Here is a 27,425-nt window from a genome sequence, read left to right as displayed (position 1 = left end):
CTCCTAATCACTCCTTGTAAATCTTTATATTGTTTGTTCTACCATTGCTGTTACATATCTTTAGTATATTACACAAATTCTCAATTTCTGAACAAATCACTTTGAATCATAAGGGACACTTCAAACATATTATGTTAATTAAGAGTTGCGTGTCCCTGTTTCCCCATCACCAATCTACAAATATTTAATAATTATTTGTTGTAGTCTAGAAAGGAACCTATAAAAGGAGATCACACAAACACATTCTTTGAAAAATCATTAGATATGTCAGGCAATCTAAAGTTTTAGACTAAATACATTTTCTGGTTACCTTGAGAAGCACCAAATGATTCAATTGAAAGAACTCTTCTTCCAACAGCAGACAAGCTTCGACAAATATTACTTGATGAAGCAATCTTCATTTTTTCTTCACATAATGACAAAATGCTCTAGAGAAAATGAATGTTAAATACTTATTTAATAATGAATAGATTTGTGAATTTCGACTAACATGAATGATGTTAACTCCCGCAGTACATCTGAATTTGTATGATGCTACACTGGAGGTCTTTCTTCTCCAATTCTTTATACTGTGTGTTTCTATTATGTGGTTGAATTAATTTCTTGTTTTTACCATAGGCTATTATGAAGTCATTTAATAAAATTCAAGTTTTAGCCTACAGTTAGAACATCAAGAACAACTGATAAAAATTAACTTAAATGTTATCCTTTATGAATAACATAGTGAAAATGCAAAAAGCTAGAGTGCTGATTACTTTTCTAAACAGCCTTCGCTTGAATTCAGTGACACAGGCAGGATGATGAATGTTTTTATAACTGAAATTACATTAACATTAAACCCTGAATCTTTTCAAAACTGCAAAATACAAATATCTAAAAAGCAATATTCCCAGTTAGAAAAAGCAATCATTATCATTACTGTTACAAAAAGTAACAGTACTTCATATCTCTAATCTGCAGCCTGGGCACCATTTGATGGCATTAGCATTGGTCTCACACATAATTAACTACAGATATTCACACATTTAAAAACCTGCCCCTTTGGGCAGGATGTAGAAGAGAGCTGCCTTTCCAAATACATCCCACAATTTCCTCAGTAACTATTCCTAGATAAACACTGGTGAGACCTCATACAGCTCTGAGGAGATGCTCTCACTTCCCCATTCAGCAATTCCCACTCAACTGCTCCTCTGCTGTTGTGCATGGAAGGAAGGAATTGGCCCTGTTGGTTCACATATGGGATTGAGGAAGGACAGGAAAAAGGGAGACAGGTATCCAGCTGTGCTGAAGTCTAGCAAATACCTAGAAAAGTCTAGGGGCTTTCCCTCCAAATAGCTCCCACAACTCTGTTCACCCAAGAAAATGTCCAGTGGAAAAGGAACAGAAAGAACATACTCATAAAGTGACCCTTATATATTACCCAAGACCAATTATTTTTGGGATGATTTCCATAGTCAGCAACAGCTTTCAGGGTCTCCAGACCACTTGGAGATGAGAGAGTGCTATACAATCCCTCCTCTGACAACTTAACAGTAAATGAATAGAAATAGAGAAGCTGACCAAGCAGGCTCCGTATTAGGCATGGTCTCCTGCTTGGGCAGTCCTCAGTCAGGGAGCCAATATTTTTTACTTTATTAAAATGAATCTGTTAATTCTTCTGTTGCAGTACTCCTTCTGCAAAGTATTGATCATAGGTGCTATACCATTTAGAATACACACTATCAGTTCAGGAAAATGAAACACCCACGACCCCCCCCCCCCCCCCCCAAAAAAAAAAAAAAAACCAAAAAACAACTAGATAGCACTATTCTGAAGTAGAAGAACTGAATCCAAGAAAAGTCACATTGCACATCTGTTATTCTCTGGTTACATTGCCACAGTCTGCAAAAACATTACAGTTTAACTTTTGCACATTAATGTCAAATAACTCTATCAGATAACCAACATTTAGAATGTAAATTCTTTGAAAACATCAGCAATTATTCTATATAGTTTCAAATTCTTTCTAACAGCTAAAGGTAAAATAAGAGGCTAAATGGAATAAAATACACAATCCAATAAAGATATCTAAGCCTTTATGTATTTACAGAAAAACTAGTTAATAGTAATGCTTTGAACAACATTGCTTTGAAAATGCCAAGGAACAGAGACTTCCTGGGGCAGGGTCCCTACATCCCCTTCTTAAATGCAATCCCATTATCACACAGATTTCACAGCATAATGCCTGTGCTTTTATTTCTAATGACACTCTGCCTCTCTGTAAACCAAACATTAAATGGGAAGAAAACAGTTAATGAGAAAATTTAGATCCACCAGTGTATTGACACGATCTTCTTAAAAATCCAAGCACTGTCGAACATCTACATCTACTTTTCAGGTTGTATATCCATTAGAGTGGGAAAAAGGATGAATTTCTGCAGAGTAGGGGAAGACCTCAGCTTTCTTGCAAAACCTGAGCATACTGCTTATCAAGACTATCTTGATAATTACAAAGATTAATGAGATAAATTGAGATTAACAAGCACATATACAGAAATATTAGTATCACCTTTTTTAAAACAAAAAATGATGTAGGGCTGTTTTACCTCAATATCTGGCCTATTTTCAGGATTCTCTTCTTGCATTTGTTCCAGTAGAGTGTGCAGATCTTGTCCAAATTCTGACTCTGTCTCAGGTTCTACAATATATTCTATTGCTGCTTTCAGTGTTGCACCCAAAGAATAGATGTGTGCCTGCATGAAGTTTAAAAAAAGACATTAAATATGTTACCAAGTCTTTCCCTCCTGCCACAAAAGCTTCAGTATCATACAAGCTTACAGTATTTTCAAATGTAAGGTAACAGTTGACTGGAAAGGTGATTTAATTTAAACGTGATAAACAAAAGCAGCTCCAGACCTGCTCTGGGGGATATACTTGCTGCAAACAAAAAGAAATTTTGTGGGGTCCAATTAGAACTCTTTTTTCCCCTCATCAATAACCAGTACTACAAGTATTACACCAGGCTACAATTAAATATAAAACTGAGAACCCTGTGTTTGTGTAAGTATTGTTTAAGTTAGAAGCATGCTAAAAAGTTTGACTGAAGGGAGATTGAAGTGACATTCCTCTTAGCAGGGAAACAAAATATTTATTTGAAAAAAACCCTTTTCTATATAGCAATATTTTATGAGTGCTATCAAGCACAAAGGAGCAGAAAAAATGCAGCATAATACCACTTGTCACTGAAGACACTTACGAAAGAGTTTTTAAAAATACTCCATGTTTTCCACCTCTGCTTCTCTCAAAGCCCACATCCTCGTGATGGCTTAGGGTTAAGTGAACCAGCAACTTTCTAAAATCTAGCACTAATGCAGTAGATTTCCCACACAACACAGTTACCACTCAATTTTAGAAGTATCTTGCTTCTTGGGAAAAAAAAAAATTAAAAACTGAAAATACTTATTCAGATCTGCTTAAGCAATGGTATTTTATCCGTGATGGCCTGTATTTTATATTCCATTCATAGAACACATTTATAAAATGTGTAAAATTTATAAGGAAATATAAGAGCAAGTTTGGATAAAAATTTCAATGGTAATGCAGCATAGCCAGGAACTCAAATGTACTGAACACTGGCCTCTGAGGTTTACAGATACATACATAAGTAAAATAATGACTGCACTTGCACATTAACTTGGTTTTAATGCCTTTGCTACATACTTATCTTAGAAAGAAGACTGACTTGAAGGTCAAAAGCAATTTTCTTCCTCCATCTACCCCTAACTTTCTCATTAAGGTGTGTTTTTGCCTCTGAATTGTACAACTTGTACTTTTTCTAAAGGTATAGATTTCTACAGCTTTTAGATTTACTTTCTAGTGAGGCAGGACACCCCCATGGAGGGAAGTGTAACACAACCTATCAGGAAGAGCTGTGTATGTGAGATCGGACAATTCCTCTCTTCCCCTCTCCCCTCCATGTCATCCCCAAACCAAGAACACATATACCAGTGCTGGCTGCTGGCTCTGAAGCCTTGATTTATTTTTGGGACACATCAAGACTAGGACAAGTGTCAGAAAAGCAGACTATATGCCATCTGATCTAGATAGAAAAGCAGTAATTTCAGTCTGAAGTTCTTCACTGTTATACAGCTTCATCATTAAGCAGAAGATGTAACTGAAGAGTTTTGAGAATCTCAGAGGAACTAAGACAGGAACTGGAACTGTTATGATTTTTATTTTGATTTAGCAGAAGAATCAAGGCCATTCAGCTATTCCAAAAGTAAGGGTTACTTTCGCCCTGTGCCACACAGGGCAGCAGCCCAACTGAACCACACCCTTGACAGACCAGAATGATTTTTTTTTTTTTTTTTGTGTAAGATGAAACAGACCACGTTGGCAAAAGGATACAAAACTATGAAGCCAGAGCAAATAGCCCACTAGCAAGGTGATGGAGAAAGTTTTTTCTTTTCACCACAACCTTTACCCATACTCATTTCAGCTGCAGAAAATACACTCCACCTAGACTAACAGAACTACTCACAAAGGAAGCATAACTCCTGTAAGTAAATGCTTGAAGCTTCATGGTATACAGACCACATAAGTTAACTTACTATAAAATTATCTAGATAAAAGTAGCATGACTCTAAGCCTGCCCAAGACTAAAGGTGTGAAAAGGTAGCTGTAACTAAGAAAAAAAGGATTAAAAAAAATATCTAGATTTATAAACTTTAGTATGTTTCACTTGGTGGAAGAAATTTAACGAAAATTTGGTGGAAGAAATTTGACCAAACAAATGTAACCTTCTTGGTGGAAGAAATTTAACCAAATCTCCTTCCACAATAGGAAGTTATGATGATTTTAAGGGTTTTTTTCTGTAGACCGTTTCATAAGTTTTTGAAACAGTGAAGAAGCGTACAGAACTTATTCCTTGATTTTGATATTAAACTCTGTTTTTCAGTAAGCTATGCCATCTTCCATTTCTTAGTGGACAACATAACAGAAATCTGAACATAAAGTTAAAAAAAATTAAGGAAACAAGGACACACTTAACAATATAGTACAGTTCTATCTAAAGAGTCTCTTGTATAAATGTAGTAATGTGCTGGGCAGTTTAATAATTGATATTAGTAAATTATTCCATGTATTTGATAGTATCTGCAACAAGTGACATCACCTCTGGTCCATAAAATTACTATTATAGAAACAAAGTAATCACTCCTCTAAGACCTGAAGTTAAAAACCACACTGCAGAAGTTACCAACTAATGCTACACAGACCAAGCCATGTTAGAATACCACAAGATATAATGCTGTGTAGTGTGGAGACACCTCTTAAGCCAGAAGGTACTTCCAAACAGAATAACTTCGGAACAGAATCATTTCTTCCAGTAAAAAATGTGTAAGAATTCACTATTTCTTATAATACATAAGCACAAGAAAGCCTATTTGAATATGATTTCATATATACAACTTGAATACCAGCTCCAAAAGTGGGACAGAAAGATGAGGAGCTTAACTTTAAGGGAACAAACAAATTTGTTTTTGACAAATTTTCTTCATCCACACAAGGCTGGATGCGAGCATTACAGGACATAGGAACAAGGGCAGAGCAACATTCCCTGATACCACATTTTCCAATTAATAATTTCTGTTCACAGTGGGGTATAACTCCTATGCCCTAATCTGCCTTTAAAAGCACAAGTGTCTGAGATGCAAACAGACAGGAGTCAAGCCCATTTTACTGCTCTGTTTTAATGAAGTTCACTGCATCTTTTCTTGTACAAGAGAAAGGCCAGTCCCAAACTGAAGTAAGATGTTTTTTTCCCAACACACAAGAAGTTGCTCTGTTAAAGTACTTCCTTTCCTCTGAAATGCAGGAAAACTAATTTTGCAGATGGCCATTTGAAGCACCATAGCTTGTAACTAATTTCTGTGTTAAAACATTTACAGGGAATGTGGTTACCTTTTTCAACTTGAAACTTCCTTTCATGTAAATCCCCCTTATACCTTTCCCCTCTCCCAGCTCTCCATACACCACCACTGCCACCCCACAAGTAAAAGGGGAAAGAAAATCCAGCTATGTAATCAATTTCCCAAGCTGGCAGTAAACATGGGTAATATTTAAGGTAATCCAACATAACCTTAAGGCTGTCCGAACTGGAGCAATGAAAAAATGAGATTACAATCATCCACTAGGTGGGGTGTTCTCCAAGTTAATGGATCAAAAAGCTTCTACTTAACTGCACAGATGGGATAGGAAGAAAATTTCACTTTCTGGGAAAGAAGAGCAAGATGGGTATATGAAATAAATAAACTAAACTCTTAAGCATAAAATACCTAAAGCTTACTAGAAGACACTGCTCTTAATGACAACAATCTCACAAGCAAGCAAAAGACTTTTCAGTCTACTCTATGGAGAGTAACGAATAAGAAAGGGTGGCAAAAAACTTTTCTTCTGGCCGACTAGAATTGGGACTGAATTGGCCATTAGAAATTTTATTAAATAGTTAAGAGGGCTTTTTTCCTTAATTTTTGAAAAAAACCCAAACCAAATCACTACAATAAAAGGAAACAAAATGAAAACCCAACAAAACACTCCTCCCTAAAAAACCCCTCACACCCACTTGTTTCAAATGTAGATAAGGAGAAAAGCTTTTTGAATTATAAGCATTTTTCATTACAGGGTAATACTTTAATAGCTGATAAACAGCATGCATTTCCTGAGAGATCCAAAAGAAAAACAAAACAAACCCAAAGCTCAAAACTCTTCAAAATTCCTAAGGAGGCTCAGGAATTAAAGACTAAATGTCACTTGTTACAAAAATACATAGACCATGCCAGCAAGACTGCATCACAGTGTCAGCTTCAAAAAGGATGGGAGGAAAGGGAGGAAGTCACATTAGGAAACCAGCTCCCCAGATCTGGTCCATATCCTCTTAGCCCAAAGCCAGCAAATATAACAAGAACTGTAGGTAAACCATTATGGTATGCATTACTGGGAAGGCCATTATGGAAATAATGTGCCCTTTAAGAATCCCAATGGCAAAAAAAAAAAAAAAAAAAAAAAAAAGATATCTGAAGAGAGTAATTATGATTTGAGGTTATAAAAGTCCTTCTTTCAGCAACATGCTGAAACAAGGGAACTCATGTATTTCAGAGAAAAATTTGAAGGTCGTGATCATACAAGTAGCTTCAAATTAAAATAACTTTTTAAAAAACTAGAGTGGTTTCCAAGACACAAAGGCATAAGAAGACAAGAAAACCCAAAAAGGTAATTCAAAAGGTGAAGATACTACATTTTTTTTAAATGATCAGGCTAAGTACTGGAAGCACTTACCAAGGGCAAGGAAAGCTTCTTCCATCATGTTATAATTTTATATCATGATTGAAATACATTCCAAAAGGCTTCTGCAAGTTCTCCTCAAAAGTTACTTGCCTTTCTGCATGCCATTTTATAATCATTTAACATTACAAGAAGTGAAATCAGAGAAGTAATGATCTGCTCTAGTTTTAAAATCTGCCAATCAAAAGATCAGGAGAGGAAATAAAAGCTCCAAGTCTACACAGAGAGTGTGACAGAGGCGTTGTTGTTACTGCTTGACAGGCCTAAAGAACTGAACTTCTCCAGGAACTCCCATTTGCAGACAAACACCACAGGAAAAAGCTGACAAAAGAGCTTTTGAATAGTGACTGCACAAGCATGTAGCAATTACAAATAATGGCCATTTATATTCTGTATTGAGATTTCACTAAGTTCAGAATTGTAGGTCTTCCAAAGAACTGAAAAAGACAGGGCATAATACAACTAATACTTACTGAAAAATATTTCTGACTAAATGACAAGTTACAGAAATTGTGTAATTGGTTGTGACATTTTTATCTGACCCTTATTTTAATTTGCATATTTTTTCTTTTTTTTTTTTTTTAATTGAGATTGCACGGCTATAGCTACTTCCACCCTTTCACAATTCAAAGCATTTAAGGGTTCTATAAAAGAAAGCTTCAGTGTGATTTTAAACCTCCAAGTTTTACAAAGAAATTAAAGGTAATGCTTGAGAAAATTACTACTGGGAGAAAACATTTAATATTTACCTATGTCATTTTTCTGTGTAGTCACTCTAAAATGCACTATTTTTATGCAAAAGAAAGTCAGTAATATTCCTTAGTGAGAAAATTAAAGGGAAAAGGTCTATTATTTCCAATACTTTTCTTCATTACAAAGGGACTAAATGCCTTTCTGCATAATTGTAATTACTGGAAGGTGTAATATTAAATATTAGCTGTATGTTCATTTGGCACTCTGGATACCTTGATAATTAGTCTGCTGAGTGTGCTAGAAGTGTTCAGCCACTGTAGACTACTCACAAAACATACAGTCTAGCTTGAAGTGGTTAACAAATACTGGAATGTGCAGTTTGTCCCTTCTAACTACAGTTAACTGTGCCAGAAAAAATTTGTTCCCCAAAAGACTTCTAAAAAAATGGGGCCCAAACTGCATCTACAGGTCACATTTTCTCACGGCTGAAGTCTGCAGGTATTTTAACTCTCAAATTGTCTTTTAACTAACCTAACAAAAGTAGGTGAAAGCTTTCAAGTCTGTATATGTTGTTAGGCCTGATCAGGTCATCAGTTTATATCACAAGGCACAAGCAAGGCTTTGTTACCTAGAGCCTGCATTTTACAGGTTCTGCTTTCTGGTGACCTCAATTTGTATCATCCTGTTTGAACTGAGAAACACTACTTGGGACATCAACCTAATCTCAGTTTTATAGTTGCAGGCTTCTTCTTTGTAACAGTTCATGCCAACTGTTTTATTTCCATTAATTTGTCTAAGTGTTAGCCACATGCAACCTTTCTGCATCTATGTTTTGCAGCAAGAATTTCCATATTTTACAGCATAAAAAGGTAGTATTTTGTTTGAATGCACCCATGTGCATCTTATTATTGCCACCCACTTCTTCATTTCTGAGAGCTGACACTCCATGGCTGCTGCCACAGCACACCTCACAGAGCTTCTCCCTCAGGGCATTGTCTTCCAGGCTAAAGAGTATTACTTGAAGTAATTGTTTCTTTTACAAATGGTGTTTCACCATCTGGTCCTGGAAATTTATGTTACTGCTAATTTTGTCAGGTTGGTCACTAGTCTATTCTGACACTTTTACTTCAGCCAAATTTTTGATAATTCTCCATAAAGAAGAGTTGCAATGTATGAACCTACTGAAGGTCCTAGAAGATTAAAACATGTTCAAAAAAATTACATATCTTTTTGGCTATAGCTTTCTTTGAAAAACTCTTCTGTATCTTATTCATTTGCAAATATTGCAGAGTTCAGGTAGCATTTCTCTGTTTAGAGAGATTTGAAAAATATCAGGTTTTCATTCTTTTGCACATTTTTTTCATACTTTTTGACTAACCTCAGGGGTTTCTTTTCAGGTCTTCTTTGACAGGAGGTTTTTGGTTTTGGGTTTTTTTTTTTTTTTTTTTAGTAAATCGTAAGATACATTTACAACAGTCTCTGTGCTACCTGCAAATATTATTTTAACAGCAATAGATTTTGGCTTTCCATATGACTCTGTTGATTGTTGTCCATAGAGCAATTTGCCAGCATCTACAGTAGTAATCACTTTGAAAAGAAATACTGTCAATTTAGAGCTATACCCAGAAACTAAGAAAAAAATTACAAATTTTTCAAATGGACCTCAATACAGTTTCAAAAAGCTGTTGTTACTTTAACTACTGTACTAAGGACAGATAATCTTAAACCACTGACTGTTACCTTGGTAAAGATTCATTTTCCTCTTGGAAGTCACATGAAGCTGAACATGCCTAGAATCTTGAGCAAATTTAAACCATGCTATTTGCAGGAAATTACTCATGTATTTGCAGAGTGAAGAAACAAATTAAGAACAAATTTCTTACACTTCCATCCCACTTTTAGGCTACCTTAATCACAAAGATCAGACATCCCAACACGGACAAGTAGCACACCAATGGGTTCCTCTCCTTCATGACTGAATAAGTATGACAGTTAAGGAAGAATACTGAAAAAAAACCCCTGAAAAACCAGCTGAAGATCTCAGAGGTTTAGATAGCAAAAGTTACTCACAGTTATCTTTAAAGCTTCTTGAACAATGGTATTTTTAAAAAACTCCCTTTGAAACGGAGTTTCGTGTGTCACAGCTCTCCTTATGATTTATCAGCCATTAACCTTCTTACTTTTAAGTCACTTCCCATAGGTAATTAATTTATCACTTAATTAAGGTAACACAACTATTCCCTGTAGGCATAGAAACAAGGAAGCCCGGGAAACAGTTATACGCATGCTGAGCAGACTGGCTCTGTCTTCTCTCAACTGTGTATGTTTTTTTTTTTTTTTTACTTTATAGCAAATACAATGTTAATCATAGTACTGAAGTATGTTATTAAAAAAAAAAACAAACCCAAAACTACATTCTTTTAATCTTAAACCTAAGAGACAGTGCCTACTGGTAAAGTCTGTCACTCTGAGTAATGCATTCACACCATTCTGTATTGAGGGATACTTATTTCACATTTTGGAGGTAAAAAACTGAATTGCAGCACTTCCAGATAAGAACATGGATGAGTAGCACATCAATTGGTTCCTCTCCTGCATGACTGAATAAGTATAATTATGACAGTTAAGGAAGAATACTGAAAAAAACCCTGAAAAACCCTCTGAAGATCTCAGAGGTAAGAACATTATGGGCCAATACACTAGGCTAGCATCCCAATTCTTTTATCATGACATGAATCAATGACATCCAGACTCTGACACGTAAAATAGTCATTACTGTACAATAACCAGTTAACTCTTCCTTAACAAAAAAATCTATGTAGATTTCCTTTTTTTTTTTTTTCTATCAGGATCATATATACGATGAACTGCAAAATGCAAAAAGCTGGTCAGACACTTCTCAATTTACCTCTCTGCATAATAACTTGTTATGACAACATTTAAAACACCAATTTTCACAGAACAGCTGGAGGTGACAGGAGCAGCCAAGGTTGGTAGCTCTTACTGTATATTACAGGAATGTAAACATTTGGTGAGGGAAAGTTTGGGGCAGATTTCAGACTGGTTATGTTTTTAGTTTGATTGTTTCACAGGGGAATGTTTTCTGTAGAAGTAAACCTTGCTCCTTTTCAACTCAAGCATAGAAGCAGTATTACAGTTGAGAGAAAGAAGAAGTTTGGTTGGGGTTTTTGGTTGTTTTGAGGGGCTTTTTTTCCTTTTTTTCAGTTTTTTTCTTTTGTTTGTTTGTTGGTTTGTGTTTTGATAGGGTTTTTTTTTTTAGTTTGGATGTTTTTTTCCCTGTTTTTGTTTGTTTGTTTTATTTTTAAACTTGGTGAAAGGGCTAAAAGTTCAAGAATCCTGGAGTATGCATATACAAAGAGATTAATTCACAATATGTTGCAAGGTTATCTAAGAAAACTTAAGCCACACTCAATAAATTTTCCAGGAGACACCACCCTGAGCTTCAAAAGCATGTTCGCGTTTACTCTGCTAAGGTTTCCTGAAATGCTGTAACTAAGGACAGTGACGTGTGAGTGACAACCATTTTGTCAAAATCCTGAAGGCTCTGTTGACTAAATCTCAACAACTTAATCCTGTACAATCCTCTACAACATCTAATTCACCAGGGAAACTGAATTAGTCTTGAAATTTTATCTGGAGATTAGGAAGGCATCTACCATCTACTCCTAAGTCAATAATTCCCTGAACTTTTCAGAAATAGTGGTATTTATAAATGTTCTCATACACCGGTGAAATGGCTCTATATTTCAGTACATGCAAATAGTAGAAATTAATTGCCATTGTTCCAGGGAGTATAAATTATCCAGATCCAGAGTAGCAATGATCATGGATCTTTTAGTAACCTGAATATCCACATAAAACAGACATAAAATTAATGAAAGAGGAATCTTTGAATAAAAAGTAATGATAAGGAATAATTCTGTGTTGCCTTTTGGCTTGCATTTCAACAGCACTGTTAACCATTCTAAGGAGTAAATACTGGAAATAAGTGGAAAGAGAAAATTAAGTTCTGCAAGTAAGACTAGTATGATGATGGATCCATCAAAGGAATGAGTTTGAATGGGCAGCACCAGAAACTGACAGATAATGATATGAGGACTAAAGAAGACAACTTCATCCATAGCTGAGAAAGTATCAGTACTAATGAGTTTACACGGAAGAGGTTGGAGACAAACAATTGATCCAAAACAATTTGTGCATCTTTAGCATTAAGAAGCCCAGAGATTTATGACACTCTGCATGTGTAACAAGAGAAAACAATCTCTTCTCTTTTCCATAGTTTTTGCCCATGATGGAGACTATCCACAAATTTATCCAACACAACCCTTCAGGCTTCAAAAAAAAGTAAATTCCAACAACAAAAACCACCTGTTTTAAGAGAGAACACAAAGTTCTCTCTTCACTCCCAATCTTTTCCAAACAAAAATTCTTAAGTAACATAATTTAAAAATTCTTTTGTACATCAGGGCATAATCTTCAGAAATCTTAGGGGAAAAATTATATATCTTAACTTTAATAATGCTTTCCTATAGGAATCTTGTAGCCAAATAAGGAATAAACCTAGAATTCTGTATGTTTTCATTGACCAGGTTACTTATGCAATCATTTTTCTTCTAACAACATTTTTCTGCCTAGGATACAGACAATTTCCAATAAAAAAAAGTCTCTCCGAAAAGTTATTTCAGCTTTAGGGGCAAAATTGTAGAAATATTGGCAATATGCTCAAAAATTTTGCTGGCAATGACCAATATGACAACTTTGCAACCCAGCTTCAGGACTAAGCAACTACTAAGCTGTAGGTTTTTGAGGTAACCAAATGATAAACTTTAAGATAGCCTAGGCATTAAAAGGAAAAAACAAAACAAAACAAACTCTGACGTAAAAAAAAAATTCCATTGGCCTCATTCTTCCTTTTGTTAACTTTGTGTAAAGCATCGAAAGGGTGTTTGCTCAGTCCCAAGCTCCTGAAAGGGACCTCAGCTGGGATGGTGATGTAAAAGCAAGAACAGGAAGATTCCATTTTCTTTTCTATAGCACAGTAGAGGCAGAGGTAACAAATGAAAGTAATTTATTTTTGTCACTGAAGGAAAAGACAGCTTTAAATAACGCTCAGAAGATTGAATGGTTTAGACTACAGGAGGAGATAAGTTACCATTTGCTGATGACAAGCTTTGCTGCTGTTAGATAGAATTAGTCTCAAGGGGAGGCTACATGAAACTAAGAGAAACAGAATAGAAGAAAAAAGGCACTAGGTGTTTTCAAAAGATTTGCTTCCCCCGTCAGATAAACACAAAACCAAAAACCCATCTAGGAGAACATATAAAAGTTTTCTTTTTTCATCCTGCACTGAGAGCTAAAGAAAAATAGAACAATAGAGATAATCTCACAGTATTCAAAGCTACTGCTTTAAAAGACTAGCAAAGTCATAAAGACATGACTTTCTTTATACTGTCTGCTGTTTGGATTTGGGAGAAAGATGAAGGCTTTCACATTTAGAGAAGGACCAACAGCTGAGACATGAGCACTAGGTTAGTAATGATCAGGTATTGAGAAATACTGCAGCATGAAACTGTCTGCTCAGTTTTCTTCAGTAGGCCTGACATATATATATATATCTATATATATATATATATAGATATATATATCTACACACACACACATGCTGAACCTTTCTTTATCTATTCTGCAGAACACTGTTTCATTTGAAACTTCAACCCATGCATTTATATGTACATAAAATATTTCTATGCATATTGTATTTATCACTCCAACTGCCTTGTCACATTTCATAGGAATAAGCTATATGAATCCTAATAACTTAATATTCAAAAACAATGTAATAACATTTTATTTTGTATTATTTCTATCTGCAGCAGTTCTACCACTTCATGTACATTTGTTTCTTTTTAAGGTTGCTGAAATACTTGGACTTTTTTAATATAATATAAATCAACTACAGCCCACTGAGAACTGCAAGTTGAGAGTCATGACATTCTAACAAAGATAGAGAGAGCATTCAGCCTTTTCCAGCTGTGATTCTCTCACAGCTGAGAGATCAGCACACCCCACTCCTGTCCTGATAGATAAAAGCAAGAACAAGTTCTAGATGAGAAAAAGAGGCAATGTGAACTTCACTTTCTTCCCCTTCACTAACCCATATTTCCTCCTCCTCTTCACGGTAGTATTTAACTCTTGATCACTTTTTCATTTCTTTTAATTTCTGAGGGTTTTAATCCTGCTGCACACTGAGGCTTCTGAACTACTGCATCTTATCACCTCCAAATACGGAAATAAGTCATTAACAGAAGTATTATCCAATCTCCCTCAGATAAAAAAAAAGACAAGAGTGAAAATTCACTGATTTCTATTACAAAGGTTCACTAGAACAAGCAAAACTGAATAGCCACATTATTAAAAGATTATAAATGCAAGCTCACACATGGTGGACATCAGTCCTTCATCTCACAGAAAGCTCATATCTCAGAAATGTGGTGTTCCACATAAATGAACCACTGTGTGCGACTCAATGAGAGTTTTGTGGTGCAGACAAATAGCTGTTTGAAACTGGTTTGAGACAGCCAACGTTTTTAACCTGAGGCAATCTTGTATTGTAGTGATAGAAGTAAGGCTATTAATGAACTCAACAATATTTAACTATTCGTGTTGAGCCTCCCGTTGGTCAAATTTCACAAGTCTAACACTGTACTGCTCAGGGCAAGAAAATGAAATAGGAGCCATTTTCATCAGGAAAAAGGCTAAAGTTCTTCCTATTTAGAAGGCAAAATCAGGGCAAATTTTAGAAGAAGCCTCAAATACGTATTTTTGCATATCAGTCTCTTCCTGTCTTTGAAGAACAGAAAAAATTCACATTCTTTGCTGTTCTCTACCATATGATGAGTAGAAAATTATAAAATTAGATGCTAGTGTTTATAGTCCAGATGTCTCTGACTTCTGGCTCAAGATTCAGTGAGAACAAAGACGTGGTTAATACCTGCGATAGCAAATTCAGGCACAACTTCCAGCTTAGCAGAAAAGCAGAAACTGAGATATTTCCATCAATGCAGGCAAGTGACAGCTTAAGTCTGAAAACTTAGAGCACAGTTACATCACATGCCTTCATTTGCATTAAGAACTTCAAATGATAATAAGTGTACTGTACAGAAATTCGCCTTTTCTTGGCAGTTATAGTATGGATCATAACTCTAAAGTGTAACTCCTATTGTCTCTCAGCACCAATACTTAACAGTACATTTACTAGAGCACAATGGTAATGGAAGTCTGTAAGGAGATAGCACTGTTAGAGGAAAAAAAAATAACATTAACAGATAGGCAGGAGATTCTCTGTTTTCATTCAGTGCTGTCCTAGAGTCCAGCAGTAGCTGCTTGGCTGCCTTTCTGTCTTTGTACTGCAACCACGCAAACACCTGGAAGAGGAGAACACACCAGAACTGGCCTACTCAATGCCACTGCAACCACTTAGCAACACAGCGACTTCAAGATCTCTTTAGATGCTCAGAAACTGCAATCCTTCCTCCAAGTGCACAGGATGGAACTGTGGCAGCACTGAAGTTATCATGGGAAGTTCAGCTGCACTTCACTGTCAGTACCGCAAGTCCCTTTCACAGCTAATTCCTTCTTCACCATTCTTCTCTGTAAAAAGTATTTTACACCTGATACTGAAACTGAAGGGCTAGTTTTCACCATCCAACTCTCAACAGTAACTGAAGCTGGTGCTATTATATTATTCCTACTTAACAAATGGAGAGCAGGTCAAGAAAGAAGGCACAAGCCTAAAACCAACCACATGAAATCAATTACTTTTCAGTCTTGTGCACTGCCATTTGGACAATGCTTTAGATCTCTTGCTATTTGAAATTCCAACTAGAAACTGACATCTTTAATAGTGCTGTTTCAGATGCCAGGACAGTAATGCATTTCAATTTGTTTCCTGTGTCTATTATTCTTATGTGCTTGTGAGTGCCAGCTAAGTTTAGCAACTAATTAGTCTGGAGTCACAATACCATTAGAGGTCTGGATCAGTAATTCACCAAGCAGGAAACAAAACATCTCTTGTTGAAATAACTGTAGCTTTAATTGAAGGATTTTTTAAAAAAATAGTTTAAAGAGGAAGAAGTCATCCAGCAGCCATACAAATCTCATTGTGTGCATCCATTTGTAGAAGTCACAAAATAGGTCACACTCAAATCAACCAAAACCTCTGGCTGACATAACTATTTTAAATCAGCCGAGCTTTGACACTGGAGTAACAGCTATCAAAGATCATCCTGAACATAATTAGTAGTTCCAAAACCAATTTTTTTCTGTTTATTTTGAAATCAGACAGTTTCAATAAAACCATTACTTGCCATTGTTTTAAACAAATCAGACCAAGCAGCTGCAAAAACACTCTAACAAAGAACAACCAAGTCAGGTCATCACCAAAGAAAGAGCAAGCAGTAATACAAGAGACTTGACACTTCTGTATAAAGGGCAGCTTATTGTAATCAAAGAACTTCATAACACTGAGAAAGCACAACAGGCCAGGAGATGTATATAAAGCACTACTATTCTGCTATTGCAATAGCAAAAGGTTATAATAGGGGTAAGGGGATAGACAAAAGTGTCAATACTTTTGGAAAACAGAAGAACTTGAAGTATTAACACCAAGAAGGAAATGGCCAACTTGGAAAGATTACAGTATTATAAAATCCTTGAAACAACTACATAAGCATTAACCTATTCAACATCTTGATCTGCAAAAGTAAAAACGAGCAGAGATCACCATGGAATCCTGGGCAGAAGGTGGTCTGGTACTAAAGCACTTAAAAATTCAACCAAACTCTACATGTGGTAAGAGGTAAAGCTTTGAAAGTTCCACAAATAGTTTGAATCCCATAGAATACTGACCAAATGCACACAAATTCCAGAGTAAAACAACACATTTCTGCCTTAATGCAGAGGGAAGCCCTTGCTTTTCTGCCTTGTGTATTGCTGTAGGGTGGTCAGTGGAAAACAGCTGAGGCAACAGGACACTGTCATAGCACTGCTTTCCCTGCTTTGGAAGGCTTCCCCACCTGCTAGATGAAGAAATAGCAACAACATACAGAAATCAGTGCACTCAGCCATTGTTACAAGAGACAAGGCAGAGCATTTTGACTTCCTTCCACACAAATGTGTACCTTCATGTATCTTCACTGACCTTTGCAAAAGGAATAAAAGGGTCAATGTTCAGAGTCACTCCTGACTCAAACAGTTTTCACTGAATGTTTAACTGATTGTGCTGTGCTTGGTATTGGGATTCACTGGGGCTTAACAGGTCTGTACATGCTGCTGAAAGAGAAGAGTTAAACAACAAATCTGTACACAGATGTGTTTTATCCAAAAGGCATATTCTGGCTTTGTCTATCAGATAGAACTAAAATTTCAGGTCACTTAGTATTACCACAGTCTTCCCAAATTCCTATTTCACCTTGCTCCATCTCCTTGGTCTTTGAAATTCTTTCAGTGTATCTATTCACTTTCTGCAGACAAGTTCAGCAACTACTAGGCAAGAAAAAAGGGTTGGGGGAAATCAGTTGGCCAAAGGAGCAAATAATTCTGCAAACCTTGTAAGCATTTCTGTCTTGGAAGCTTGTTAAGGGATGAAGAACATATTTATGTAAAATGTACAGCTTCAGAAGCACAACAAAAAGAAAGAAACAAAAACCAGTCACCTTTGGGTCTCATTTTCCTAAACCACATCTGAATATAAAGGCTTCTTCAGTTGCAAGTTTACAGAAATTGCAGGCCACTTCTTAACAATCCTTGTCCACAAAGAAAGACTTACCAAAAACCATCATGGGGATGAGGAGGAGAGTGAGCACAAAATCATTAGAACTCTGCTGGCATATGTAGATACATTAATAAAGCCTAGCAACAACTGAATTTTTGCTGCTTTAACCTTCAAAGACTGCACTATTTCATATTGTATTCTACCACCCTTCCTGCCTTATCATTCTCATTTAACATGTGGTACTTCACACTTCAAAGGTTCACTTCTCCTCCTCCTTCCCACCTCCCTCCATCAAGAAACAGAGAACTATAAACATGACTATGAAGGCTATAACTCTGAAAAGCAAAATATATTTGTTTCGAATATAAAGAACTAGATTTTTTAATATAACTTGAATTAAATGTGTTGCTAATTAAAGCATTTGAATAAGAATACATGCCAGAAAAAGTAGTGTATTAAGAAAAAGGATGTTAAGCAAGCAAGTGCTCCTGTAGCAGGCAATGAGATAGTTGACTTGGGAGGCTAATGAATTAGTATAAACAATTTAAATCTAATTTAATTTAACAATGTAGAGCACTTGTGCATTGCAAAGCAACAGATAGTAATCTGTTTCTCCATTAAATCAAAGATAAAATTGCTGATTACCCTTCTCTGAATTATTTTATTGAAGAGGATAGCGAACAAATTTTATATTTAGTCATAAAAGTTCATGGCTAGTCCCCAAACAAGCCCATGTAACCAGTGAAGGGTACCAGTGAACATAATATAGGCCAGCTGTGGTTTAGCATAACACATTATTCAGCCAAAATAGATTCTTACATTTTAACAGTCAGTGAATAAACGCTTATGCCAAAAATTAATATGGCATTTTAAGTTTACTTTTTATTTTCATAAAATATATCTAAACAGCATCATTTACTACTCACAATCTTTAGAAGTTCTAAAATTGTATACTGAGAATGCTTAGCATTTGGTATTGCCAGAGGTAGTAAAACTATTAACCTCCCCCTCTATTTTACAGATAAATTTATGAACTTGCCTCAAAAGTGTTACCGGTGATATCAAATTCTGGCGGAACAAAGGCACCTTCTGGATCATCTTTGAAAACAAAAGGAAATATGCCAGATTAGAAATTAGTAGTCTTGTTTACAAAAAACCACAAACCAACTTGATGATACAAATGTAATGATACACTTCTATCTGATGCAAAAGAAACTTCGTATAGCAGTATTTTGGTTCACTCCAATCTACTGTACAGAGAACTTGTTATCCATGTTTAAAGTGCTGGAAGTAAAATAAAGTGCTGTTTTCAAGCTTTCTCCAAGAAGGTATCATAACTTCCCTACTAAGAAACAAAACAGATTAAACACCCACAAAGAAATACATTTAACATGTCTAACCACTTCTTGCCTTCAGGCATTTATGTTTGGACCCAGTTATCCCCTAAGCTGGTGTGGCTCAGCTGTGGCTTAGGGGTTCCATTTGATTAACTGGACACTTCTACTCACTATTTTCCATTACAGACCTGGGTGATAAGGGTTCAAGCAGCAAAGCCAGTCTGAACAGCTAATTACTTCTGCATCTACAGGCCAGTTTAGAACTCTGACCTTTCTGCTTAGCTTGCTTTACTTATGATGAAAAAGTAGAGGAAGTAAATTGCCCATGCATGTGCTGCTGAGCAGAGAACTGAGCTACTGCAGCAGCCAATTCTGAGTGAGGAGGTGGAAAGAAGAAAAGAACATCTTATGAGAGTCTGATGCTGTTCCTGCATCCAAGCAGGTACACAGCATCACACTGCACTTATGTCACATGAGCCCAGTAAAGAACATCAAGGAATTAAACAGGAGCACAACAAAAAAAAAAAAAAAACAAAACAACAAAAACAAAAACAAAAAAAAAAAAAAAAAAAAAAACAAACAAAAAAAAAAAAAACAACAAAAAACAAACTACCCTCCACATACATATCCAGCTCACCTAATCTATCCTTCTGGGAAGTCAGGAAGATTGAGATTATTTACATGCAAAAAGTGTGTTTCCTTTCTCAACAAGAAGAAAAAAATAGTATGTTCAGAGGCACAGCATAATCATAACTTTAGCTTTTGTGCCTGTATTTTAGAAGTGAAATGCAAAGTTTTTATTAAACCCAGTTATATAGCAGAGACTACTAGAGAGGGCTTTTTAAACATATTCATATACTGCAGCTATGTGGCATGGCTGACTAGAGACAGTAACTGATTTACAGCTCCTTAGGACATACCCAAATGTACTTGCCCACTGAAAAAGAGGGTTATGCAACCAATTTTGCATTTCTTACCCACCACCACATTTTTTCCTGGTTTTGGGGTTGGGCAGAGGAGGCAGAAAGGGAAGGGAACTAATGGACAGATGTTTTGTTCTCTCCTCTCCCCCATGTACAGAGTACTACCCCTTTTTATCTCCCCACTACCTTTTCCCTTTCTTTCCATAGAACACTTTAAAGACTGTACAAGTATTTAACTTATCACTGGTACAGCTCACTGTATTCCTTTAATATAATGTTTACAATGGGAATGTACATGATCTGAAGAGACAAGAAGGTATCAGAGCCCTTGGCAGAACATCCTATTGAATGGTTGTCACTTTAGCACCACAGAACTTGCAGGAAGCAGAACTTGCTGCTAAAGCAGAGATGACAGGCTGGTCATTTTCTCTCACTGGAAAGCAAATCCAGAGTTATAACTTTCTTCTGGAAGAATAAATCCATAGGCAACAACTTCAGGGAAGCAAAAAGGACAACCTCCTCAAGTGCCTACAACGATCTTTTAACCAAACAGTAACAAAATCTGAGAGAAAGAGCCAAAGACACAGTGAAGCATGAGAGAAGTAGAACACAAGTGTCATTTTTTTGCATGCTTATGGAAAACATACCTTTTTTTAAAGAGAACTAGTGAAAAGTCTTTTCCTTAGAGACTAACATGACTTCAGGGAACTAAATCTTTGCACAGGAATTTGTTATCCCACATTTTAAGTATGTGAATACAGCATTCTTGGATCAATTGTTTGCCAGCTATTCAATTAGACTAAAACATTTAAGGAGAAATTGATTTTTCTCTTCCCCAGCTACAAGCAAAGATCTTAGCTGAGGGGCATTTTTCATCCACTAGATTTATGCTCTTCAACAAGTCTTTCATATACCCTTGGCTTACACAAAGCTAGCTTCTTTTTTAATTTCAAGGCATGACAAGCTCCTTAAAATAAAGGAAATTGATTCCACATTACCCCATTAACATGGAACTAAAAGTTGTCTCATGTCTATTTAGGGAATTTAATAAAAAATATCACAACAATTATGAAGGTATATTTTCATCTTTATTAATTATATTTTATGATGTTCCATTTATATGAAAGACTATCTTTAATTCTAAAGAGGCAAAAAAATCTTAATTTGTTGCAACGTTACCTTCTCATTTTTATTCTAGTATTTTTTCTAAATACTATGATCTAGATTTTGCGTGAAAGAATAAACACTTATCCTGACAGAGATTTAAAAATAAATTAGGCTGAAGAAATCACAACAAAAACTTGACTGGTGTGTATCTAGACTAGAATGGTTCTCCTAGTAATGAGCCAACATAATTTTTAAAGTACCATAGAGTAAGAGCTGTTTGGTTTTCTTTACTCTTCTTCTGTAAAATCATTAAGAGACTGAAGACCTATCATCTTGAGATGCATCACATGAGAAAGGAACAGCAAACATAACATGCTTTTTTGTCTAAGCTGAAACAAGAAGTTGTTTAAAGTCAAGCATCTCCCTGTTCATCTGTTATGATACCTGAACATCTTCCATGTTACTACATAGTGGTTTTTAACATACTAAAATTAATTTCTCAGTCAGTCCCAATATTTGGCAAGTCTGAAAATCATTACTTTAAAAATGATAATTTTTTATTCAAGAGAGAGCTTTAAAACAACCAAGGCTTTTATTTGAGAGAACTTTCCTTTTTAATAGCAAATATGCAAAAGAATTGCTCCATTTTTTATGGCCACAATCACCAAAATACACTGAATATCAGACTTCTCTAGAAATAGAACATACCCATGAAATGAGAAGATCTGTAAGAGGTAAAGGACATGCTTTACAAAGGACATACTTGTACACAGTCTCTGTGTTTAAAATGGACATAAAGAAGGACTTATCACCTGGATAAGAAGTCTTAAAATGATTAGGAGGAATTTTCAAAGCAAATTCAGAACAGCCTTTGTTCATCAAGTACAAAACTGAACACGTAATTTCATATGAAAATATACACACCCCTTCCCAAATAAGTTTTATTTTATCTTTATTTTAATTGTAAGTCTTAAAAAATAGAATGTAATGTTTTACTGCAGTTTCTCGCTATGAGTTTCCACGGTTCTAAAACAAACAGCCTGGAAACATAAATACTCACCACTGAGCTGTTCCATGAAGCATACATTGCCATTGGTGTTAAAAGCCAAAGTGTCAGGAGTGATGCAGAGTGTCTGGAAGATTGCAGAATGGGCAATGCTCTTCAAAGAATGGCAACACTCCAGGCAAATTGCCCAAATATCTTGCTCAGTAAGACAGCTATCCCGCAGTGACAAAATATCAGCAAGGGACACATTCTCCTGCCAAGATATGAATTAATAAATTACCCTGGATTTCATGACACTACTTTCTGTATCATAGATCACATTTGACACAATTGGCTACAAGTAATGTTTCCAGCAAGTTCTCAGACTTTCTAGGACACAGATTAATACCCCAAGAAACACCAAGTGCATGACTTTGCTCTTAACACAGAGATGTTTTAAGAAGCACAGTTAACCTGAACAAAAATATCACAGTATGCCAACATAAAAAAAAAAATACCATGCGAGATATGTAAGTTACACAAACACTGCATCAAAAGAAAGAGACCACTTGGAGGTAAAAGCAGAAAGACTAAATGAAAACATTTTGTTTCATCCGTGCCTTTCAAGCTTTCCCAGGTGTCTTAATATAAACCACTTAAAAATTCTCTTCACAGCACTTCTCCCTACCATTTGTGATCTGGGAAAAAGTACCCTTTAGATTAGCCTGTCTTAAGAATGATGCTGTTGTGAAGTTTAGTGGTGTAGACCATTTAATAAACATTGAAAAGCCAAACATGCCATAGGAAAAGTGTTTCTATACTTGGACTTAAAATCAAACACTTCAGCTGTCCTAGGCCTCTCCATTATATCCGGACCTTTTAGTGATCAAAACAGTTCATGGACTTACGTTTCCAAGTTGCTGTCCTAAACTGTAGTCAACTTGTATTGACTCTATTATCACAGTAAAGCTATGAGTCCATTCCCCCAAACAAATGTGTTTCTAATGTGGCTTTCCTGGTCAAGATGTTCAGAAACATTGCTTGGCTCAAAGCAACCAGCCTCTCTATGGATATTTTTGGAAAACAAACCCAATACATTATCTACAGCTACAGAAGTAAAGTCTTCATGAACTTAAAGGAATGAGGAAAAAAAACCCAAACAAACAAAACATCAATTCCATCTATAGGGAAAAATAAGGTAACAAAAATAGAAGGTAATCTACAGAAGTTACTTTGTATCAGAGCTATAATTACTATTAATTACACAGTGATATTAAATATACCCTGAATGGAAGATGTAGATACACATTGCTTAGCATAGAGAAAAAATAAAGTGTGTCATAATCAGCAAAAGAGGATGTGAATTATCTTACAGCTCAGAAAACTGCTGTGGTTTAAACTTTTAATCTCTTGGAGAACAGTTATAAATTTCTTTACCTACTCCAGCACTGGAGAACATCAATGATATCTGGATTAACATATACAGAAGGGGTTAACAGTTTATTAACATGTCTTTCAGAGAATTAAGCATTGCTTTCATAATATCCTTCAAATAAGAACTAAATCTCAGTCCAAAAGTGTATTGTGCTTTTTAGTGTAAAGTATAATGCTTAATAAATAAATATGATGTAAGAAATAAAGCACACTCACTGCTATTTGGCAAACTTCACTTCTCTCCTCAATGGTCTTATTTTTCATAGACATGGCCTAGATGTGGATTGATTTACTAATGGCAGCATTACTACAGTGCCTTCTAGCACTAATCATGGATCCTGGTCTCATCAAATTCAGTCCTACATGATAATGAACAGCAGAAGATCTCAGCACAAAATCTTACTTTCTCTGTGCTATGCTCAGTACAAATGTGTACTGTTTTGTTTACTTTTTATTACTGCCGTCAGAGTTTGAGGGTGGATAAGGAGGCTTTGCACATTTCCATAGGGAAGCTGTTCCAAGCACGAAGAGCAGCACAGAGGTTGCTCTATCTGCAAACAACACATGGCAAGAAGCTCTCCTACAAATTTTAGGCTTTGAAGCTGACCAAACTGAGTGGTGGGATGAGGATAGGCTTGGAAAGAGGAGACCCACTTCTTATTCTATAGCCAGCAAGGAGAGTTAAAAAAATAGAAGTTCTATGATTAAAACAATGAACAAGTAATTATTTTTAACGCTCCTAGAATCCTCCAGCTAGGTGACACGATGGCATTTGCCACAACAGAGAAATAAAAGAATGACTCACTAATCAAGATGCAAAACTATGAGTTTCATCTGTGCGTATGGACATAAGAGGTTCAATTTAGAACGTACATGAAAACAAATAAACCTGCAATCTTAAAGACAGCCTCAGCATCACATTCCAGTCACAATAAGGACTTGAGAGAACTTCTGAGTTAAGCTTTCAGGCTGAACTCCACTGCAAATAATAATTATCAGCAATGATACCTACAGCACAAACCTACAAAACATCTTTGTCTTGCGGTTATTTGGGAAATAAACGAAAGGTAATGATCTAACGTCAGATAAGCTTAGTTTATCTTCCTTCCCAGGGATGGGAAAGTTATGTCATACAGAAAAAGAAAAAAAAAAAAAAAAAAAGGAAAAAGGAAAAATGTCCTATGAATGTTCCATGGTTTCCATCAGCAGTGGATGGCTAGGTGAAGACAAAACTAACACAAAAAGGAAAAAGAAAAATACCACCATCACCATATTGCAGGCCTTTCTATTTCCAAGGCTCCAGGGCAGCAAGTTACTTACTTCAGAGAAACCACATATTTCCCAAATGATCACTCTTCCTTGACCTTAGTTATTAAAGCTGTTGTTAAGCAAGGCCTTTGTAGAGTGAAGCACTGAAAACACTGAGACTTGCATTTGACTAGCTTGTATCCCCAAAGCAACACAGACTAAAAGTTAGCACTGTGGAAAATAACATCCTTTTAACACTCTAACACAGGAGGTTCCGGCAAACTGAAGCTTCTGGTGAGCAACTGCTTCAGTACTTTGGACCACTGGAAGCTGCTTCATTCAAATGTGGTAAATATCAGAGATGCTGATGCCTTCTTTTTGTCTCTTTCAGCAAAAGACACTTGGGTTTTAATATGAAAGTGTCTGGTTTTAACACTAAGAACTACAAAAAGTAAACCTGTCGGGCAACCATGCTTAACTGCTCACTTTAGTTATAAGCTTTCCCTTATATTTTCCTCAGCAAGTACAAAACTGTTCAGTGGTATATAATTAAGCAGAGATAATTAAGAGAGAGTAGGAATAAAAAAATTAATTGGCCACAGACCATTTCTTAAAAATTTTGAAATAAAATATTAAGCAGTATGAAATGAATAAAGTTCTAGTAAAGAGAATAAATCGAAACACACTCTCATCCTTAGCATTTTCTTCTCTTCAGCTCAGGCAGATTCCTGCTTCACATATTGGCAAAAAACCACCTGCATCATTCTTTATACGTGGTACAATGATGAAAAGAGCAGACTCCACTAAATGACTAAGCAGCTCAGAGTTCAGTACAACAGCACTCACAGCCTTCTGACACCTTTTTGCCACGATAATTCACACAAACTTCAAAACATTCTATTCCAGAATCACAGAAAACATGGCAAATGCCATCTATTACATTCATCACATCTGAAGAAAAACACTGGATTGCCTTAGTAAGCTCTCTGAGTACTCTTCAAAGCAGCTCTTTTTTATTAACTTATCTAATCACCAGGTGATAGGTCATGCTCATTCTCACAAGAAAAATACTGAAACTCTTTATGTTTCTGTAATAACTAAATAGATGGGACTCGTGGGAACCCACAATCAAAGGATACATTTAGCAGGTATGAAAAATGGGCCCCGCTCTTTCTTGTACAGAAGAGTTGACCCTTAGCCTTCTCCATTCTGAGAAAATACTCCAAGTACTTAAGCCAATGTGTAAAAAATAAGGCCATTACAACCTTTTTCCAAGATTTTGCATGGGCCAGTCTGAGAGGGCCTACAGCACTGAACACTACAGACAGTGGAAGAACCAAACTGCCAAGCCAGTGGGTGCCTTAGGAAAACTGAAAGGGGCTTTGCGTTTTCAAACTTCCATTTAACCCTTGATTCAACACGGATTCTTGATATGGCAAGTTAGAAAGTTTGCAAGATCTGATTCGAGGAATGAGCAGCTCACGTATAGTTCACCAAACCTTTACTTAAAAAAGGAAAAAAATCTCCAAATATTTTGCCCCAACATTCATAAGGGGGTAAGAAACATACTTCACATGAAAAGATATAAAGATGAGCAAGAGCAACAAAAAGCAAGGGCAAAACCAGTAACAGAGCCAGACAAATGCAATGACAAGAACTGTGTTTAGCTACAGGTTTTTTGGCATAACAACTGAAGAAACAGATTTAACAGTTTGATATCTTTGGGTTTTATTTCCCAGTGTCAAAGGCCTTTTAGCACAAGGCAGCAATATACAGTTGTACAAAAAAGTGGTTGGCAGCTTCGGGAAATTATTCTGCCCATATAAATTTCCCTTGATCGGATGCGACAAGGACACGTACTTGCCGACTGCAGCATTAACCCACGGCTACGACAGCAGTGACGAGACAGCCCGCACTCGAGGACCATGACTTTGCTGTTGTGTGGAGAAGGTGCACGGGAACGGGCTAAGCCCAGGTTGGTGGCTGGGACCGCGGGGCAGGAGGCGCTGGCGGCGCACACGCGGAAAGCGAGCGGTGCTGTGGCCGCGGCCTGCCCGCTCCCGGGGGCCGGGTGCGCCCCCGGCCCGGCCGCCTCCTGCGGGCGGCCCCCGAGGCCGCTACACTACAGGTGAGCGCAAGGGCGGCGGCTCCATCCCCGCACCTGCCTCACTCACCTCATCCTCCAGCAGCGTCGGCAGAGGCTCAAAGTCGTAGCAGTTCACCTCCTCCTCCTCCTCCTCCTCATAAAACACGTCCTCTGCAGCGCCAAGAGTCTCCATCCCGCCGGGCGAGGGAGCAGAGGCTTCACCTCCGCAGCCTCCCTGTGCGCTCGGAGCACGGCCCTCGAGCCCCGCCGCGGCTCATCCTCACACCCGCCTACGGGCTGCCCCCGGCAGCGACCCCCGCGGCGCCGCCCGCCCGCTTGAACCCCCTCCCCTGCCGGGCCCGGCCGGGGCGCCCCCGCCCCTCCGCTCAGGCCCCGGCCCGGGGCAGCGCTGCCATGGCAACGGCCGCCGCCGCCTCGCCCGCGCGGCCTCACTGCGGCGGCTCCCGCCCTCCTGCGGCGCCGCCCGCCCCCGCCGCGC

The 27,425-nt window shown here is 37.0% G+C and overlaps 1 protein-coding gene across 5 annotated transcripts in view; it reads right to left on the bottom strand.

Annotated features, from left to right (window-relative positions):
- Positions 1 to 27,216, bottom strand: part of KNDC1 (kinase non-catalytic C-lobe domain containing 1) — a 61,112-nt gene extending 33,896 nt beyond the window's left edge. For all 5 annotated transcript variants that reach the window (XR_008438166.1, XM_053984032.1, XM_053984031.1 and 2 more), the window contains exons 1-5: positions 27,015 to 27,216; positions 22,234 to 22,432; positions 18,846 to 18,904; positions 2,586 to 2,732; positions 311 to 428 (exon numbers count right to left, since the gene is read on the bottom strand). Coding sequence is in view for 4 of the 5 variants with exons in the window: in XM_053984032.1 (XP_053840007.1) it covers positions 311 to 428; positions 2,586 to 2,732; positions 18,846 to 18,904; positions 22,234 to 22,432; positions 27,015 to 27,119 (628 nt within the window). In the remaining variant the exon portion in view is untranslated. The remainder of the gene's footprint in view (positions 1 to 310; positions 429 to 2,585; positions 2,733 to 18,845; positions 18,905 to 22,233; positions 22,433 to 27,014) is intronic.
- Positions 27,217 to 27,425: the final 209 nt, after the last annotated feature.

Source organism: Vidua macroura, chromosome 8, assembly GCF_024509145.1.
Source record: "Vidua macroura isolate BioBank_ID:100142 chromosome 8, ASM2450914v1, whole genome shotgun sequence".
Taxonomy (NCBI): domain Eukaryota; kingdom Metazoa; phylum Chordata; class Aves; order Passeriformes; family Viduidae; genus Vidua; species Vidua macroura.
Note: the sequence above shows the minus strand (reverse complement) of the source record. Positions and strands in the feature narration are given on the sequence as shown.